Genomic DNA, 20525 nt, shown 5'->3' with positions numbered 1-20525 from the left:
ATATGTACACAACACATTTTTGTTTAATCTCTCTCTCTCTCTCTCTCTCTCTCTCTCTCTCTCTCTCTCTCTCTCTCTCTCTCTCTCTCTCAGAAGAAGAAGAAGAAGAAGAAGAAGAAGAAGAAGAAGAAGAAGAAATTAATAGACGTCTCTAACACTAACAGTGAAGAGAGAGAGAGAGAGAGAGAGAGAGAGAGAGAGAGAGAGAGAGAGAGAGAGAGAGAGAGAGAGTTTATTTAAAGAACATACGATTGTTTTAACATACGAAACAGTTTCTGGAACGAATTAAGATCGTATGTAGAGGTTCCACTGTATATATATACATTGCCTTGGTCTAAAGTTTCCTTACTCATCACTTAACAACGTGTTTCACTTAGGGCCAAGATATCCAAACTTCTTCTTCCTTGTCTGCATCTTTTCTCACTTTTAAAAAAGCCCTCATTACTCCACCAAGTTGCTCATCCGCTTATACAAGTATAACCGTTGGCAAATATGGATTGCTAAGATATACCACCTAGCACGGTCCTTTAGGACCGCACAATATAGAACCCCCCAAAAATGTGTTTTGGTGAAGGAGAAATCAATATTTGTGGAAGTATTGTGGTTCCCAAGACCCTTCTGCCTCCCTAGATTACTTTAGGGCATAAATGAGGCATACTCCTGGCTTGAAAGGATGGTTACCATACATAAATAAATACCTGGATAAACATTCGCAATGGTTGTCAATGGGTGATGTTTCGTCACTTAGCAGATACATTCGGCATTGGAGGTGCTGTAACTAGTTCAATATAGCTGAACCTATGGGCCTCCTGTATGTACTCTTGGTCCTTGCCTTCCACATTGATACACTAGCCTAAGGCAGGGAAGACTATCATTCTTTGGTATATCGTGATGTATTGGATATCCTATTAGAGCTTTTACAGGAAAGTTCATAGGGACCAAACAACACCTTGCCAAAAATAGATTTTTTCTTTTTCAAAACTCCATACTGTATTTAAAAAAAAATATCTAGGGCTAGCTCTAAAGGTCAAGAAAAGGGATTCAAGTTCCAGTTCAGATTTTCTGTCCCTATCCTCCAGTTGATATTTTGCCATATTCCATGCGTTTTACTTTAACAGATGGCTCTTTTCCCCTTCTCATGCTGTAGATGCTATGAATCTCTGGGATCTTTCTAGAATATCCAGACATAGATACTTGTTCTTCAAAAAGTAGTACATTTAAATATCTCTTCTATATCATTATGTGGATTTTATGATTTTATTCTGTCATTGCTTTCAGACTTGCTGTGGTAAAGGACGTAGCTGGTAGTAAGGTTTCGCTGTATAGTATACACGCTCATCCTGTTAATGAACATCAGTATTGTGTAAGTGGGCACGACCAGTATGTTCGTGTATATGACAGGCGATTGGGCAGCTATGCTGTTTTGAAACTTTGCCCACGTCATTTGGTAAGTCCCCCAGCTTGTTATTTATTTGAATATAAATATTTTACTTTAAATTTACAGATATAATTTATCAGATATAATTCCTCCAGTGTTCGTTCCTCTTATAGATAAATGGTGTTAAGGATTTAACCCTGAATAGGATTCACTTATAATTTTTGTTGTACCATTTAGGTACAGTACTGTATCTAGATTTTTGGTAGTGACGGATTGCATTTTTTTTTTTAAGCACGGTGATTGATGGATTAGGTACTGCTGTGTTGTCAAATTTATGATGCTGTAACAGATACTTTATATAGTTTTTCAGAGCTGTTTTTTCCATACACTTATTTTGAGCATAATTTATGACCGATTATGGGAAAAAATATGGGTCTTGATTCATTCACTCAAAATTATTGATATATGAAACTGCTTGTTAAATAAATTGTATTAAAATTAACATTTATGGCAAAATTAGTTTGAATAGGCTTTAATCCTATTTCACCTCATAAAAGATTACGTAAAAGTATATTTTGAAAAGGGAACATATCTTGAGATATGACTTCGTTTTCATTCAACTTTGCATCTGATGTTATTCCTGCCTCCAGCTCATGGTGAAAACATAAGAACTTCATTAGTTTAATCAGCTCATTATCACTATAAAATCTAGCTTGTGAGATGGTTGCACTGAAGTATCTCCGAAGCAAGAGGAGAGAAAATAATGTACTACAGAAAATTTCCACCAACCATCTACCAACACCACAAACCCCAATACATCACATTTTTCTTGCAACACGTTAGAAGTATTTCTACATCTTTGTTTCCTTGTAACATGGATCTCTCATTGCTATAGTAAAAATAAATACTAGTTTCATTAAAAGACTACCTGTTACCACAAAGCCTGTTTTGAGAATGGTACTGGGATAGCTTTTTTTCATCTTCTGGGCATTATGGGAATGAAGGCTTGAGGCAGGGTTTATTAAATCAGACGCCTGTGGATCTGCTCGGACCTAGGGTTACCCTTTTTTATTATTATTATTATTTTTTGCTAAACGATAAGCAGCCTAGTTAGAAAAGCAGGATGCTACAAGGCCAAGCGTGCTAATAGGGAAAAATAACCTAGTTTAGAATGACAAAGTAGCAAAAAATGTTTTGCCATGACCTTAGTGAAAAATGTTACCGTAAAGCTCTACATTTTGATAAAAGACAAGTACTAATTCTTGATGAAAACGAGAAGTCTTGCATCTTAGAATTAAGAATTTGCATATTTTTAATTCAGTTTCCATAACTGAAAACCATGAAGTCATGGTCAAAAGTTATTTTCTGATAAATTAAAAAAAAATTGCTGAAAGAAAAACTAATTGTTCTTTTGGTTATGTAGCCAAATTATTATTGTTATTATTATGAGTGATTTAATGAGTTAACTAGATCCCTTTTCTAGTCTTTCCTAGGGCTCTTCCAAGGACTGTGCTCTTATGAGAATTTGAGCAAGTAAAAGCTAAGAAAGCTTAACACCTAAGTATAAAAAGATGAAAAAAGAATTTATGAAAGATTTAGTACAAATTAATAAGGCTGGGGATATGTAACGGCTTAATAAGTTAACCTTTTATCATGTTTGATTTTATGTGAATTGTTATGTGAGGTGTCATATAGATAAAAGCTCAGTTGAAAGATTCGTTACTGTATTGTCATGTTCTCATGTTTTTGGAAATGTTTAGGCAAGCAAAATCTGTAATATTTAAACTTCAAGCATTATGTAATTATTTCTTTTAATGTGGGTACATGGACTAAAGTGGAAAACAATAAAGAAGCTAGAATATACCAAGAAATAGAAATATATTCAAGTAATCAGGAAATTAACTGTAGTTACACCATAACATTAGATGAAAAAAAAGCCATGTAAAAACACTGTTAATGATCTAGGGAACAGGTATGGGGTTAAAAGTGTTATCTGAATGTTTAATCTTCCCCCAACATATGCTGCCACAACACTACCACTAGTACTGTTGCAGTAAGAAAATTAATAAAAAATAATAACTGTAAAAATTTTCTTTCTGACATTTTCAGCCTAAAAGCAACACATATACTGTATTAATTTTTTATAGTATGAAGCATCACCAACCCCTACTGTGACATGTGCAGTGTACAGCAGTAATGGAGATGCCGTGTTAGCCTCGTACAATGATGATGACATCTACCTCTTTGACACATCTCGTACGGACGCTGCTGATGCAGTCCATAAATATTCTGGACATAGGAATAATGCAACAGGTAAGTTGTTTAAGTATCTCATTGAAAGTGTTATTGCTCTAGGGGAAGAAATTGGTATAAGAGATTCAGTGAATTACCAGTAACATGAACTAAATTTCAAAATACAGTACTTGAAATTACAAGACAGAATCGTGTGAAATATTTCTAAAAATTGTGTACTTTGGAGTAAAAATGGCAAGCATCCAGCAACCTGCTACTGTATATGCAGATGACATAGTGTTAACAAGGGAATCATAGGAAAATCTTGTACAAATGTTTAAAAGGTTAATGAGTTGCATGAAAAATACCATAAAATAAAGACCATTATGAGCTTATGGTGGCTGAAAAGGTGGTAACGAAAAAAGTTTAATCTGAAGAGGCCTAATAGATACTGCAATGAAATATATTTTGATCTCAAAATAAACCTTGTCATGGATAGTCTATACTCCTTTCATGTTAAAAATTTCATGGTAATTCTTTGATGCAACTTCCATTTAACACAATGTTGCCAAATACCAGTTGTTTCTTATCGGAAATAGTAATGAGTTCTTTTGTTGCTTTATAAGCAGTGATTGACATAGTTGTTTGAATTAGATTCCTATTTTCAATCAGAAGACATACGATGAAGATCTTCTGTATATTTGGATGACTGATCCATAAAAACAGGCGTGATAATAGAATGGTTATTGTATCTATCTCTAAGCCTACTTTTGTCTTTTTTCTGCAATGTGGAATGTGATGAGGTTATATGGAATTGGTGGAAGGATGTTGCTAACAGTGAAGGGTATATATACACTGTAAAGCATGTTTTTTATGGATGGGACATAAAGTGAGCGACTGGTTTCCAGTGAGAGTAGTGCTGAGACAGGGATGTGTGATGTCGCCATGGTTTTTCAATTTTGTTGTTGATGGAGTTGTGAGAGAGGTGAATGCTCGAGTGTTTGGTCGATAATTGAAACTGATAGTTGAGCGTGGTCATGCATGAAGTGAATCAGTTGTTGTTTGTGGATGATATTGTATTGACTGATTCGAGTGAGAGTGGGGCTGAGACAGGGATGTGTGATGTCGCCATGGTTTTTCAATTTGTTTGTTGATGGAGTTGTGAGAGGTGAATGCTTGAGTGCTTGGTCGACGATTGAAACTGATAGATGAGCGTGGTCATGCGTGAAGTGAATCAGTTGTTGTTTGCGGATGATATTGATTTGGTTCCAGACTCGAAGGAGAATCTGGATCAATTAGTGAGAGTTTGAGAGGATGTGTGAGAGGAGGAAGTTGAGAGTTAATGTGGGTAAGAGTAAGGTTATGAGATGTACGAGAAAGGAGGTTGATGCTAGGTTGAATGTCACATTGAATGGAGGGTTTGACTACTTGAGGAAGCATATCAGTTTAAGTACTTCGGGTCTATTGTTGCTGCAAATGGTGTAGTGGAAGCAGATGTGCGTCAGAGAGTGAATGAAGGATGTAAAGTGTTGGGGGCAGTGAAGGGAGTGGTATAGAATAGAGGGTTAGGAATGAATGTAAAGAGAGTTCTGTATGAGAAAGCGGTTGTTCCAACTGTGATGTATGGATCGGAGATTTGGGGAATGAAACTGATGGTGACAAATTGAATGTGTTCGAGGTAAAGTGTCTAAGGATTATGGCTGGTGTATCTCGATTAAATAAGGTTAGGAACGGAGTATTGAGGTGGAGAACGGGTGTAAGAAATGAAATAGAAGTTAGATTGGATATGAATGTGTAGAGGTGGTTTGGCCATGTAGAGATAATGGAAAATGGCCGTCTGCTGAAGAACGTGAAGAATGCAAAAGTTGATGGGAGAAGTAAAGGAGGAAGGCCAAGGTTTGGCTAGATGGATGGAATGAAGAAAGCTCTAGGTTCAGTGTCAATGACCATAGATCTCAGGATGACAAAAAACTCTCAATCAATCAATCAATTAATCAATTTTGGTGATATGAGGATGGATGTGAGAGAGGCAAAAGAGCATGCTAGAAATAGGAATGAATGGCGAGCGATTGTGAGGCAGTTCTGATAGGCCCTGCTACTTTTTCCGGTTGCCTTGGTGACCGCTGAGGTAATGACAGTGGAGCTTCATTTGTGGTGGATAACAGGGAGGATGGGCTGCAGCACCCTAGCAGTACCAGCCAAACGCGACTGAATTCCTCGTCAGGCTATGAGGAGCAAAAATAAGAAAAGTCCCCATTTGTTGTTTTATTTTTTATGTTGGCTATCCCCCAAAATTGGGGAAAGTGCCTTGGTAGAGGGGTTATTTTGATATTCTTTGGGGGTGGTGAAAGAGAGCTTTTGAAGACCTTAATTCACTACTATGGTCTAAGTCTTAATCCTCATTTCATAATGCTTTAGATCTGTTGATTTGACTCCTTTTCCTTTTATTTATATACTGTAATGTGTTATTATTCTTATAAGAGTAAAATAAATTGTCTTTTATCTGGAAATATCCACTAGCATCAACTGGATACAGATATTGAAACTTAGTAAAGCTAAATAATGGCTAATAGGCGAGCATGGCGGAGGGTCCCACCTACCAGCCTTTATTTTGATGAATCTCACCTCCAGGTAACATAGCGAGCTTTCAACAGTTAACGAAAGAAAAAAATAGTTTACATACCCTCTCCTCAAGGGATCTACCCTGAATGGAGTTCCCATGCCTCCCCATCCTCTTGGTCCTCACAATTTGTACAGTACATTGCAACAGTGAAGCAGGGGTTTGACATACTCTTGTGAGTTTTGCTTATAATGTGTTGGAGCTCTACATTATGGTACAGTATATCTTTAGTTATTTTAACTTACAGTAGAACCTCGCAATAACGGACTCATTTATAACGGACCAAATCCAGATATCCTGAGTAGTGTCCGGTTAGCGTTGTAAAGGCCACTTTACATGAAGAATTACAGTATATACTTGAGTATCAGGCCACTTTTTAAGATCCAGTTTTGAAGCTGATTTTAAGGGGGTCACATCATGCCTGATATATACTGTAAAATCATCGCTTGTATTTCTCGGCCAAGCTATGTTGTTGATTACTGTAAACTACATGTCCATATACTGTAGTCAAAAAGTACAGCTGTATTTAAAATGAACAGGGTTTTCATAAAACTGATGTTTTACGTATCTGTATTCAATAATAGTGCTTGCAATATTCACTTATTAGAATTGTATTATGAAATAAAAGCAGCGAATATGTATGATTTCCAATGTTAATGTTTATGAGATGGTCACGACTACTATCTATGCATTCCAAATCAGGTAATTTAGGTAAACCACTGAAGGATTTTCTTCACTTACAAAAAGAAACTGTCAGTACTTGAACTACCATTTTTTTTATGATATAAAGCTTATGTTTATAGTTTTTAGTAAAAATACTTTCTCATATTTTATTTACTGCTGTGTTTAATGGCATAAAGAATTTTAGGGCTGTTTTAACCAGTATCGATGAATGATAATTTCAGTCTAGCTTGGTGGTGGTTGATTTCAATGCATAGGAAATTAACAGTTTTTCTACCAATTTTTTAGGCAATTTTTTTGCAATTTGTTTTATCTTTTTATAAACAGAATATGCCATTCACTAATTTCCTTTTTTTTTTTTTTTTTGTTTCCTCCAAATTCGAACTCAGCTTTCCCTTATGCCAAACAGCTTAGCAGCTTCAACATTGTTTTCTCTGTGAAAAATGGTATAGCGTACTATAGTAATACAGGTATACCCTGGTTTACATGCTTCTGTACAGACAATGCTTCTGTTCTGTTCATAAATCCATTAATGGAGGGGTGATCTGTATAATTATCTAGATCTAGTTGCTTTGTGTGCATGGACAGTGGGTGATCTTTGTCTTCGTGTTAAAGTCTGGGAAATACTTGCAGCGTTGCTGTCCTGGCAATTATTCAGGAATTGAGTGATGGGCCTTTTGCAAGTGTGGTTGAGCGACAATATGAGCATAATGAGATATGTCAACAAAGAAGTGGGAACTTACTTTTCTTTCTCTCTGCCGTCATCTAATTTACATACCTTTTTTTACCTACTGATGTATGTCATTTTTTGCGTGGGCTTTATCAATTCTTTCACATGGGTTACTTTTTCACCAGTCAGTCCTTTTTTGGTATCGACTCTCAGTCAATTTAATGGTGCATTGAGACCTCCAAGGAGATATTTTTTTCAGGTAAAGTACCCTTTACCCCTAATTAGATTTCTTTCTGCCTTTTACTTTTCATCTGTTCCCCTCAAGGCATTCTTATTTCACTTCCCAATTTCTTTTAAAATACAGTACAATTCCCCAATTTTCCTTCTTATTTACAAATCTAGCAAGCACAATTGTCTTTTTAATTTCTTCTGCATGATGAAGAAGAGAGGAATCAATTGCCTCCTTCCCAAAAGTTCTTCTTGGTATGTTAAAGTAATGGTTTGTATTTTTATGTGAAATATAGTCTACCTTACACTGGAGGCATGAGTAAAAGGTGGTGATCTTGGGTAATGGAGAGGACTACCTCATTTACTTATGTGATTAAATAATGTACAATTGATGGCTTATTCACCGTGGTACAGAAAAGTAAAGTACAGTAGTTGGAAGGCAATGGTTTATTATACTGTAAGAAAATGATTTGTAGGATTTCTTAATTTTGTCCTTCTTATTGATGATTTTAATTGAAAAAAACTTTATTCTTCTACAGTCAAAGGAGTGAATTTCTTTGGTCCTGGCAGTCAGTATGTTGTATCCGGCTCAGACTGTGGCAATATTTTCATTTGGCATCGGGAAACAGAGGCTATTGTTCAGTGCATGCCAGGAGATGAGAATGGAGTGGTAAGTCACTATGGTACAGTTGCTCTCCAACATTTCAGGGGGTCTGTGTTGGCAATCCCTGTGAATTTAAAAAAATGCAAATAATTTATAGTCCTGTAAAATGGTATAAAATACTTCCTATGATATTGGTGCTCAAAGCATTAATACATTATTGCAAGAGTTGTTCAAAGCATGCTCGATACAAAAATCCTAGCTAAGCATCATTATAATCTGCAGTAATTTTTGTGCAATAAACTTCCTTCAGTGTATAAGTACTCACCACCGGGGGACATGCATATATTCCTTCTAGGCATTGGCATATCAAAATCAGTGTTTTTAAGATCCAGAGAATCATAGTTTGCAAATTCCTGAGTAATTCTTTTCCATTTTCTACATATGCATCTTCGTGATTAAATATAGTCCACTTCTGGCATTCTATAAATGTCAAAATACAGTAGTTATACCCAGAATAATCATAAAAAATCTTTGGGAACCTAATTTGATCAGCACCGTACATTAAGTTTGCACCACATCTACAGAGAACCACAGATCTTTGGGAACCTATTGAGTCAACATAATAGGTTTGGAGAGTGGAATAAGAGAAATCAGCACAAAATTAACCCCCCCCCCCAAAAAAAATAAATAAATAAAATCTTTCTTGACAAAAGTAGTAATACAGTAGCATGTATAGATTATTGTTAATATTGATTGAATCTCTATGAAGATACCTTTAGCTTTGATACTATATATTTTCACAATTCTCATATGCCCTTATGGGTGAACACAACCCTTCCTGTTTATTCAGGCTTGAGAGTAGCTATATTGCGTTTAAAGTTTTGAGTTTTCACATCTCGTTAAGCTTTGCTGATGATGGTTATGAAGGATTGCTTCATAAACCAGTACTCTAATATTAATGTATATGTAATAGCTGTATTTTTCATTGTTCCAGGTCAATGTTCTTGAGCCTCATCCACACATCCCCGTTCTTGCTACTAGTGGCCTTGACGATGATGTTAAAATCTGGGTCCCCACCTCAGAGTATGACCCAGAGTTGCCTGAATTAGATCAGGTGAGTAGTCAGCATTTTGTTTCTGCATGAGGTTGTGAGACCAAAGAATTGAGTTAAGGTAAATTTAAAACCGGGAAGGAAAAAATGAAGGCTTTGTATATGATTCTTTAGTAAATATTTGTACGGCTTTGTCTGCTGTTACATCTTAATGGGCAAATATTGGAAAGGATTAACTTTTTTGTATATATATTTAAGTAGTGAATGGCCAACATTACTTGGTCATTTTTAAAGATCACTCATGAGCAGAAAAGGCAATGAAGAGGTCAATGCAGTTTTTGCACAGATCCTACAGACCAAAGATATATAGTACACGTGATCTACTCCTAACCCTTAGTTGACTAGCTGGAACTGGAGAATGGGGTGGGATCAAGGCAATGGTTACGAATTATGCGCAGGTAGACCTTTTGGTACTCCTCAAAGCATCTAACATTAGCTGATGGTAAGGTCCATTTTTTTCAGTGAAATCTATACAGATTGAATTTGGGATCAACATTTTGAGTTGCCAGCGTTCCTGCTAAGGCACCCCGGGTAAAGAAGGACAGGTTTAGCCTATAAATTAAAGTTTGCTTAATATATTGTAGTTTTATAAAAATTTATGTATGTCTAGTAGAAAATAGTGGTCTCTACTTACAGGCAATATAATTTTTACGCAAATAAATTGAAGTACTTTGTTGGAATCTTCACCATTTTTTACTTATCTATCCATTAAAAATAGTAAGAACTGCAACATATTAAATAAAGATTAAAATTGTATTGTTAATGCTAAACCCTTTTGTTCAATTCTATGAGCCAAGTTGATATCAATAATGATGATTTCCTATTATTGGATGGTAACTGTCTGCCATTTGACTCACACTAGATCTCACACAATTTTAGAAGGATTAATAATCAAGTTGACCTTTTCATTATTAGTAAAAAGTTACATTTACAGAAAGTAAGGCATACCAAAAGGATTTGTTTTGCATTAAGGGAAAATAAGTGCTAGGTATGGTCAAAGAAGTTGAACAGTTGGGACATAGGGAAGAGATCTGTGAGATTTGATAAAAGGTAAACAACAGGTGCAGGTAAATGACAGGTTATTTTGTAGAACCTTTAGTTTTGCATGCATTGTGCTTTTAGCAGCATATTAGGTAAAACTCCACCCTATGAAGAGAGTATATTTTGATGAAAGAGCATTTCAGTTTTCTCTCTTACATGATTTTGATTTTAGCTTTCAGTTCTTTTGAACTTGATTCAAAGTTATAACTTCTTTCAAGTTCACAATATCAACCACTTGGTTCATATGGGTCTTTGATTTTTAATTGTTCACCAAACTAACAAACCTTCTGTTATTTATATATGGATATATCTTTTGGCAAAGCTGGAAGGTAGCCAATTAGACTTTTGGTGCGAGGTGGCAACCCTACCCATAACTAGGGTTGGGGGTGGCTAGTGGTACCAGCAGCCACCTGTATATAACTTACGGAGTGTTGACCTAGCCACTTTTTCTTTTTGGCTTGTAGAAAGCGGATGTCTCCTCTAGGTTGCTATAGACATTGACGAACATTATTGTTTTGCGCTCATTTTACGCTTACTTTCTCTTTTTCAAGTGTGATTGTGCTTAGTTGACGATATCATGCAAACGTGCCCTGGTTCCAGAAATCGTACTTGCGGGACCTTCATGTCGTCGGTAGACACCAACCCACATTCTTTGTGTCCGACATGTAGAGGGCGTTGTTGCGAGCAAGACTCTCCTTGTGAGGAGTGTAGGGAGTGGTCTGCTTCCCAGTGGAAGAAGTTTGGGAAGTGCAGGAAGAAGAAGACTAAGTACGATTGTTCTCTCTCAGAGTCTTAACTCGGAGATCAAATGATCGCGAGTTTCCTCTTCTTTCTTGCGCTCGCTCTCACCTCTTTCCAAGCTCCTTCTCGACTGTCTTCCTCTGGGGGAACGACCGAGTAGGAACACAGTCCCTTTAACTCCGGGCCGATCTCACAGACTTGGGGGTGTTATTGCTTCCTCTAGAGAAATGACTTCTCCTTCTGCCACTGAGATGCCCTTCTCTATTTCAGATGTTTTACAGGCTTGGCCATACCTGGAGATTTCTTCTTCCCCTTCGAAGAGCTCTTCTTCGTCTCCTTCAATGTGGGGCTGAGAGATTCTTCGCCTATGACCAACTTTGCTCTGAGCATTTGCGAGGTTCTACTTTCTCACTCCAGATAAACTCCTGCTGACGACGAACCACCCAACCCTTCAGTGGCTCCGTCGTCTCATAATTTACAGACCCTTATTTCTCCCTTTAGGAATGTTGCCAGCTTGATAGCTAACCCCCTTCCTACTGGTGCTGCAGACGACCTTCAGGTGGACGACGCTGCATCTGTTCATCGATTGCAGGGACGAGATTCATCACATTCCCTTCCTGGTCGGTCAGGATGTCATTCGCGGCAATCCAATGATGAGATTGGAATTTATTCTGATCAACAATCGCATGGGAGAGATTCATCACCTCGTCTTCCTGGTCGGTCGGGATGTCATTCGCGGCAATCCAATGATGAAAACAAAATTGATTCTGTTAAAAAATTGCAGGAACGATGTAGTGGTTTGTGGACTGTGGCCAGATGTAGCACGCAGACTGCCTAATATCCATATGCTGACCACACTCCTAAGTTCACTACACAAAAAGATAATACAGTGGAATACCCAGACAATCTGGGCTAAAGGTAAACAGTCAAGAGAACAGGGCACTGGGCACCACCCCTCGGTTTTTTATACTGGGCAAGGGGACCCCGCTAGAATCTCAAATCTCCCTATTATCTTCTCTTGCCTTGAGCTTAGTGAATAAACAGGTAGTATGACCGTTGATTTAATTCTGGGAAAATAAGCAGAAATAATAAATACGTAGCTCTATTTTCTGTAGGTAAGATCTCTTTTTCTTTACTTGAGTTTGCCGGAAAAGCAGGTAGTAAGATCGATGGTTTAATTCCAGGGAAAACCAACGGTATATATATGATATAATAAATAGCTTGAATCTCAGGTTAGATTTTAGACAGGAAGCAAATAACACAAAAAATCTAAATTAGTGGCCGAGAAGGGGACATATGTAGGGGAATGGAATATGTACTTTTTGTATTGGAAGGAAAAAATAAGGTTTATTTAAGGCAAAGATAGAAAATATCTACCATAAGAACCTCTTAGGAATCAACCTCTAAATGTTTAATCTACATATACAGGGGGCCCTCGGGTTACGACGTTGATCCGTTCTTAAGACGCGGTGTAACCCGAATTTCAGTGTAAGTTGGAACTCCATAAATAGATTACTCTATACGTACTGTACTGTACTGTAAAGTATTGTACTATAATAAAATGTATCAAATGACATAAAAACAGTACTAGAAAAAGAGAAAACAATTCCTTACCACATGAATTAATGTAAATATTAATAAAAAAAAAGAGAACAATTCCTTACCTTAATCCTATGGTTGGCTTGCACACTAGGAAGGATGTTGCAAGGGACGGAGAGACAGGTTTATTGTGGAGAGGAAGCTGCAGACGATGCTGGAGAAACTGGGGCAGGTGAGTCAGGATTCTCTGGAAGTGAGACAGAAGATGCTGGAGAGGCAGCCGAGGTAGACGGTAGAGGCTCTGTAGCAATAGAGGCAGCTGAGGTAGAGGGTAGAGGCTCTGTTGCTGGCAAATCTGGAGTAGTAGAGGCAGCTGATGTAGAGGGTGCAGGTCTCTCTACTTTTTTAAAATACTGCTCCAAGTTGAGACTGGACAGACAGGATCCTCTTCTCATCCAAGATCTCCTTGTAACACTGCAGTAAGTCCATGATGCCTCTGGAAACCCTAGTGACCTGTCCATGTTAGAATCCTGAGCCTCGAAAGTTGCCAATGCTTGCTCTATCTCAGCAAAACCTTTTGACAAGCCCTGCCTTGTGAAAGCCTTAGGATCTGGGCTGGGGGTTTCTTCTTCTTCCTGTATGATCTGCTTCTCCAGTGTTATCAAGTCCCCAGCAGATAACTCCTCTACATGAGATTCCAGCAGCTTGTAACATCATCAACCTCCATATCCAGATCGATTTCCTTACTCAGGGCAACAATGTTCTTGATAACATGGTCAACTGTGTCCTCAAACCCATGGAAATCATTCACAAATTGAGGACATAGTTTCCTCCAGACACCATTCATGTTTGTCATCTTAACCTCCTCCCAGGAATCAGCAATGTTCTTAACAGCATCAAGAATGTTGTAGGACTTCCAAAAGTCCTTCAGAGTCAAGCCCTTCTTCATTTCAGTTGCCTGTAATGCCATAGCAATCGTCCTTCGAAGGTAGTATGCCTTGAATGAAGCAATCACTACTTAGTCCATAGGCTGTAAAAGGGCCGTGGTATTAGGTGGAAGGTAAACCACCTTGACATTAGGGTGAAAGTCTCCCAGCTGGGCAGGGTGTCCAGCACTAGCAACATCTTAAAGGGGATACCCTTTTGGGTGCAATACCGCTCCACACTTGGCACAAAATGGTTGATAAACCAGTCCTCAAACACTGCAAGTGTCACTCATGCCTTCCTATTTGCCTTCCAAATGACTGGGAGTTGACTCTTCCAATTGCCCTTGAGTGCCCTTGGATTTTCAGCCTGATACACCAGCAAGGGCTTAAGTTTGAAGTCGCCAGCAGCATTTCCTCCAAGAAGCAAAGTTAGCCTCTCCTTGCTGACTTCTCCTCCTTTGCTATGTTCGTGCGGTTAGGCATACGCTTCCAAAATAAACCTGCCTCATCCACATTGAACACTTGATAAGCAGAATAACCCCACTTCCTAATTATCTCAGCCAACACTTTAGGAAATTCACTTGTTTCTTTCTCATCCCCACTAGCAGCTTTATGGTAATTGGCCCGAGCCTTAAATCGCAGAAACCAACCCCTACTAGCCGAAAACTCTTCACTTTCACTTTCTTCCCCCTTTCTTTTTTCAAAGCTTCAAACAACCTTTTAGCCTTTTCCTGAATCATCATTAGGCTCACCGGAATACGCCGTTGATTTTGATCTTCCAACCAAAGCATTAATAATCTTATCATTTCAATAATAAAACCACTACTCTGCTTGGTTATCACTGTTGATTTCATAGGAGCAGATCCTTTCACATGTTCAACGATGCGCTCTTTGTCCTTAAGAATAGTAGCCACGGTCGAACGACTAAGGCCAAGCGCTCGGCCAATGTTCGTTGGCGTTTCACCATTTTTAGACCGCTTAATAATATCTAATTTCACTTCCATGGTGATGGCCCTTCTTTTCTTAGACGTACTACCATCAGAAGAATCTGCCTTACGCTTAGGAGCCATAACGAAAGGCAAAAAGTTCCAAAGAACGAGAGAGAGAACAGGCAAACATAACCAAAATGGCGTAGAACTGGAACTGAGGGACGCCGTCTTCCTCGCCCGCAACTACCACAAAGCGTATTCATCCGCTGCGCGCTAGAAACTAGTTCGCAATTGTTTACGACGCTAACGCTATAAGACGGAACGACGCTTAATATTATTTTTTATATTTTTATGGGGGCGCGTTCGTAACCACAAAACAGCGTAAGTTGGGACCGGCGTAACCCGAGGACCCCCTGTACTAGTATAAACATAGGTCAACCTAACAGTGTATATATTTGTACTAAATTCAAATACAATTTGAATGAGCTTGCATCAAGATCAAAGAGATTATAAAACAAGGGTGCACATTGGACCTGTGTCTACATTCTCACCTCTACATCAGAAAGACAAAAAACCTATGTAATATATTATGTAAAGGCTTGTTATTCTCAGTGTTACACTCAGAAGGGACAGCTAAATAGCGTATCAAATACAGTATAGTAACTTCCTAAAGCCATGCTACAAATATCTATATATTATAGTACATTAATGAATGCCATAGTGTGTATGTTGCTGTTGCCTGGGTGGTGCAACGATCTTACCCAGCAACAACACCGCTACAATAAACATCCAGACACAAAATGTTATCAGCAGCCAACCCGGGCAGTTAAAATCATTGACAAAGTTCCAAAGCTGGTGGCACAAGAAATCTTTAAGCTTAATGGAGTAGCCAATGTATTTTTTTTTCTAAGAATCCCCCACTGTTAGTCATTGCTTGCCCTCACCTAGCACTTTCAAAAGCAGAGGGGAGTTCAAATCGCTTTTGCCACCCATCATTAATAGGCTTCAATACAGGATTCTTTAATTCAGATAACGTATCTAAGTGACACTTGCGAGGGAATCTTCATCTTATACTAAATTTCTTGATCATGTCCCCCGCTGGGTGCAGAGCGTTGTCACTCTGAAGACTAAGAAAACAGGAGTCGTGAGATAAATGGACAGAGCTTACTATAAATTAATGTAAACTAACAGTATAATAAAATTCGAAAATAGATTTAGTAGATTTGAGAACAAAGCCCTCAGAAGGATATTGGGAGTTAAATGGCAGGACAGGATTAGAAATGAAACTATGAGAGATTACTCGAGCACCATATGTGGATGAGATCATGATGAGGGGTAGATGGAGATGGTTTAGGCATGCTCTTTGCACTCCCCGAGAGAGATTAGTTCACCAAATGTTCAACTGGGCTCCACAAGGCACTAGAAGGGTTGGAAGACCCAGACCTACACGGCTGAGGAGTAGGAGATGATGAATGGAGAAGTATTGAATTAAAAGTTCAAGATAGAGAGGACTGATGAAGTCTAACCGAGGCCCTTTGTGTCAATAGGCGTAGGAGGAGATGATGATGATATAATAAAATTAATAATAAAATATTTAATGTAGTGAAATCTGTAATTTCCCTAGATACAAAAAAAAATATTCAAGGTTTTTTCACACAAACCCCTTATCATTATTAGAACGTGACTCATCACCTCGTCTTCCTGGTCGGTCAGGTTGTCTTTCACGACAATCCGATGTTAACGTTAAAGATAAAGGTTATCATGATCTCAACGCTCTTCTTCACGAAGGGGTTTAACACCAGGGCTAAACTCACAAGCATGAAGGTTATCTCGGTCTCGGCGTTCTTCTTTCCGAAAGTGCTATAAGAGTTCAAGATCAAGATCTATACGCTCACGATCACGAGATTTAAGCTCATGCTCACGAGATTCCCATTCACGAATTCAGTGATCTCAGTATTGATCTAGATGTTCATGATCATGAGGACGACGTTCATTTCATGAGGGTGACACTCACGTTCGTGGAATTGTTGTTCACGTTTGCAAGGGCGCCACTCATGTTCAAGAAAAAGTCACTAGACGTTCCCGACACTCGTTTACATTCTTGAGCAAGACGATCACGAACAGGACGCTCACGTTCACGAGCTGAACGCTCATGATCACAAACGAAACTCTCACGTTCTTTTGCAGAACGTTCCAAGCGTTCTTCTTCCAGACAAACCGACTGGTAAAGGACATTCCACTGACCAAGTATCTGTTGTGTGTCCTACTAAGTTGTCCCCTGTTACGTTTCCAGCCTGGGGCACTTAAGCCAAGTGATTGTCGACACTACCATGTTCGATAGCGTTGAAGTGCTCCACAGTGCTTCCAGTCGCTCAGGTTCGGAGGCCTCAATCGTCACCTGTGGCGAGTGTTAGTCGTCCTCCAGTTCCTCAGGTTTCCACAGGGCTTCCTGGTTCTTGTTCGTATTCGGTCCCTCATGATTTGGAAGTTTCTGATCGTGAATTGCTCGCGTTTCAGCACTATTCTCGCATTTTCACGAGTACTTCGCCCAATTTAATGTTTTACACAAGCTCCTATGGTGAAATCAATTCCTACACCTTCGGGGAATATTCCCACTGTGACCACCTCTAGTGGTAGACCAATTCCCTTCCTTGAAGGGTTTTAAGAACCCCTAAAGAAGTTTTTGGGTATTCCTATATATCCTGACAGACCCCTTAGAATAACTAAGAAATATCTCTCTCTGCCACAGAGACACTCTTTTAAGACACTGCGGGCATCTGAAGGTCCTCCGATTCACAAACGTTCTCCACTTCCTGGTCTTCCAAGGGAAACTCTGGACCTTTCAAAAAGAGGAAAGCTTCCTTCTTGGTATGTTACTCTGTTATCAGACCTATAAAAGTTCTTTTGGGTTGGCCTTTCCACCTAAGTCATGTCCTTCTCAAATCGGGAACCCCGTGTATCCCGTTGGAGAGTTTGTCGTCGGCTTTATCTGACATTAAAGGTCACTTAGACTCAAGGAGGACTTCAGTCCAAAGTAGCATCTCATTAGCACTGAGTTCGGTTTTCTCTCACATTGAAGGTCACTTAGACCGAAGGAGGACTTCAGTCCAAAGTAGCATCTCATGAGCGCTAAGGTCTATGTCCAAACCCAGCACTAAGAACAGAGTTTCTTCAGTATTAGATCCATGTCCACAGTGACCTCCGGTAACTCCGGGTAGGAATTTCCAAAAACTAATCTCTGAACAGAGGAAGGAAAAGACAACCTATACTCCTCCTCATGCAGATCTTGTTCAACCCCGCACTAACAGAGATCTTGGATCCCCCAAAAGAAATTCTCGCCAAACCTCCTGTCCCTAAGTCTAGTATTTTGAGGGAACCTCAAGCTATTCCTAAAACCTCGATCTTGGATAGGCATTTTCCTCCACCGAAAGAGTCAAAGAACTAAAACGGTCCTCAAGAATACTAAGATCAAGGATTCACACAGACAAAAGTTAGAGGCAGGTTCCCCTGAGAGGAGTCCTTCACATGATACGGTTGACGACTTTTATTTGCCCCAGGCTTCCATGGATGAATGCTTGGATGTGGACACAGATGAAGAATTTCTCCCAAGAGCAGCTAGTCCCAACTTCTGTTCAGAACAGGAATGAAAGAACTCTGAGCATGCCTTTTAGCAGGTTTTAGCCTGCATGAGATCCTTCAATAGCTTTTCAAATTCTGGTATGACCTCGTAGGAAGACAAAGAAATGGTCCTAGACAAGATCTTTGGTACTCAGAGGCCTCCTAAGACTAGTGTGGCTTTACCCTGGTCGAAGGGCCTGATGGCTGCCAGAAGGAAGGCTATCTTGCAGATAGCTGGAACTTCTCATTCCCTGAGAGCAGGTTCATCTTCCCAGTCTCTCCCACTTCCTTTTATACTTCGAAGGAAGTATTATGCAATCGAGAATGAACCTTATTCAACTCTGACTTTCAACCATTCTGTCGAACAGCTGACTAGGGGTATTCCTTCTCGGACACACTTCCTTGAGAGCTTCCCTCTCAGCATCGGAGCTCGTAAACATAGAAAGAGGTGCAAAGTATGCCACTCAGGTTGCTTCTTGGCTTGATCTATGGTTTGGGGCATTAGGACAAATCATGCTTTCCAAAGACTTATCTAAAGAATCCACGAAGAACTCCTTGGAAATACAATTAATTCTACCTTTCTGTTATTTTACTTAAACTTTACGAACGGAAGACTATATTCAGTTTAGACATATTCAGCCACACGTGTTATGTGCAGATTCTACAGAATGACAGTAATAACGTATCTTAAATTATAATAATAATAATAATAATTGTAATGATGATGATGATGATAGGATGGCTCTGGAGTCTAGGCCTATGCTATTGGCTTTATAACTCATTGTCTTCTTCTGCGGTTGTGGAGCAGCGGGGCGGGGTCTCTCACTTCCTAGGATGGCTTTTCAATATTTCTCCTTCATAGTATCGTGTAGTCATTTATAAACAGTTGTTTCGCTGATGTTGACGATTGGTTATATGTATATATATTTTTTTTATTATAGAGAATCTGGTGAAATAAGCTTAACTAGAGTTACAGTTATCCAGTAACTGTTGGATAGCTCTAGCCATATTTGACAGATGACTTGCTTGTGAGAGTGCTACAGTGAGACAGTGCGGCCACTGGATCTGCCTAAGAATTCTGCCTGGTAAGGAAAATGGCCTTTAAATGCTGTGGTACTGAAAACCATCAAAACATGAAAACATAAGACTTCATATTATAAATGTAAAACAGATTTATATGTCAAAAATAGTTTTTCAACCTTGATAACTATGCGGAAATATTTTCCGCTCCAAATATTTCCGGTCCAGACAGCAGAGCAGAAATCGGATATTGAAATGATGGAGATCCCTTTGTAGACCTATTTTTTCCCCTCTTTACCCCCACAATTCCGCCATTTGGCATCACTGCCGTGAGACTGCCAATTAGACCCCGCCCACAACTACACCTCCGATACGTTCTTTATGTTAAATACATAACTATGGTGGCTAAAATGTCTCAGACTCATTAAGTATTTATTTTTTTTAATTTTTATTATAATTAAAGATTATTGGGTTAATATTTCCATAATGATCTAACTGATATTTTGATGAAAAATATAGCATAAATTCTTTAGAATCATGCTTAATGAACTGTATCTTTTAATGAGCGAAGTTTCAAAATGCTTTTTCCCTGGAACCTAGTCTCATTAGAAATGTGAAGAATGTGAGAGTTGCCAGTTACACTTCATGGTGTATCTAAGCAGTTAATGAATGGCAAGTGTTTTTATATTGGTAGATTTTATGTATTTTAAGGAAAGGTTTCTGGTGCATGTAACTCCTATCTACACTTGCAGATTGTTAAGTCAAACTTGAGGAGGAGACACAAGGAACGAAATGATGACTTTACTGGCCTGGATAGACAGATGTTGATGGTGTTGTGGAACCACATCAGACGGAATGACCGCCGACGGCGAAGGGTGAGTTATAAAGGAGGCATGTTTATCGTAAGTTAACTGTAAATCTCCTTTTTATTTTCATAGGGTAGATTGCTAAGTTGCTAATTAATGTTTCCCAAATGTAGTCAACCTGTTTTTCAGTTTATGTGTTTATCATTTTTTTTTTTATACTATTACAATAATTTTCTGTAATATGTTTACTTTTCGTTTGATTATGGCCTTTTATTTGCATAACTATACACTATAAAATTCTGCAATTGTAATTTCAGTAACTTTTTAGTACTGTACACTATGTTATAGCAAGTATTAAACTCTATAATTTAGACTGCTTAT

At 38.6% G+C, this 20525-nt stretch overlaps 2 protein-coding genes across 5 annotated transcripts in view; one reads left to right on the top strand and one right to left on the bottom strand.

Annotated features, from left to right (window-relative positions):
* The window catches only part of LOC137617072 (DDB1- and CUL4-associated factor 8-like), a 56610-nt gene extending 55853 nt beyond the window's left edge, over positions 1 to 757 (bottom strand). The window contains exon 1 of the mRNA XM_068346913.1: positions 699 to 757. Coding sequence (XP_068203014.1) covers positions 699 to 757 — 59 coding nt within the window. The remainder of the gene's footprint in view (positions 1 to 698) is intronic.
* The window catches only part of LOC137617179 (DDB1- and CUL4-associated factor 8-like), a 483388-nt gene that overhangs the window by 440100 nt on the left and 22763 nt on the right, over positions 1 to 20525 (top strand). For all 4 annotated transcript variants that reach the window (XM_068347053.1, XM_068347054.1, XM_068347056.1 and 1 more), the window contains exons 6-10: positions 1279 to 1447; positions 3526 to 3691; positions 8349 to 8479; positions 9408 to 9527; positions 20091 to 20213. In XM_068347053.1, the coding sequence (XP_068203154.1) occupies positions 1279 to 1447; positions 3526 to 3691; positions 8349 to 8479; positions 9408 to 9527; positions 20091 to 20213 (709 nt within the window). The remainder of the gene's footprint in view (positions 1 to 1278; positions 1448 to 3525; positions 3692 to 8348; positions 8480 to 9407; positions 9528 to 20090; positions 20214 to 20525) is intronic.

The sequence above is a fragment of the Palaemon carinicauda genome, chromosome 23, assembly GCF_036898095.1.
Source record: "Palaemon carinicauda isolate YSFRI2023 chromosome 23, ASM3689809v2, whole genome shotgun sequence".
NCBI lineage: Eukaryota > Metazoa > Arthropoda > Malacostraca > Decapoda > Palaemonidae > Palaemon > Palaemon carinicauda.
This window is presented reverse-complemented; position numbering and strand designations above follow the sequence as displayed.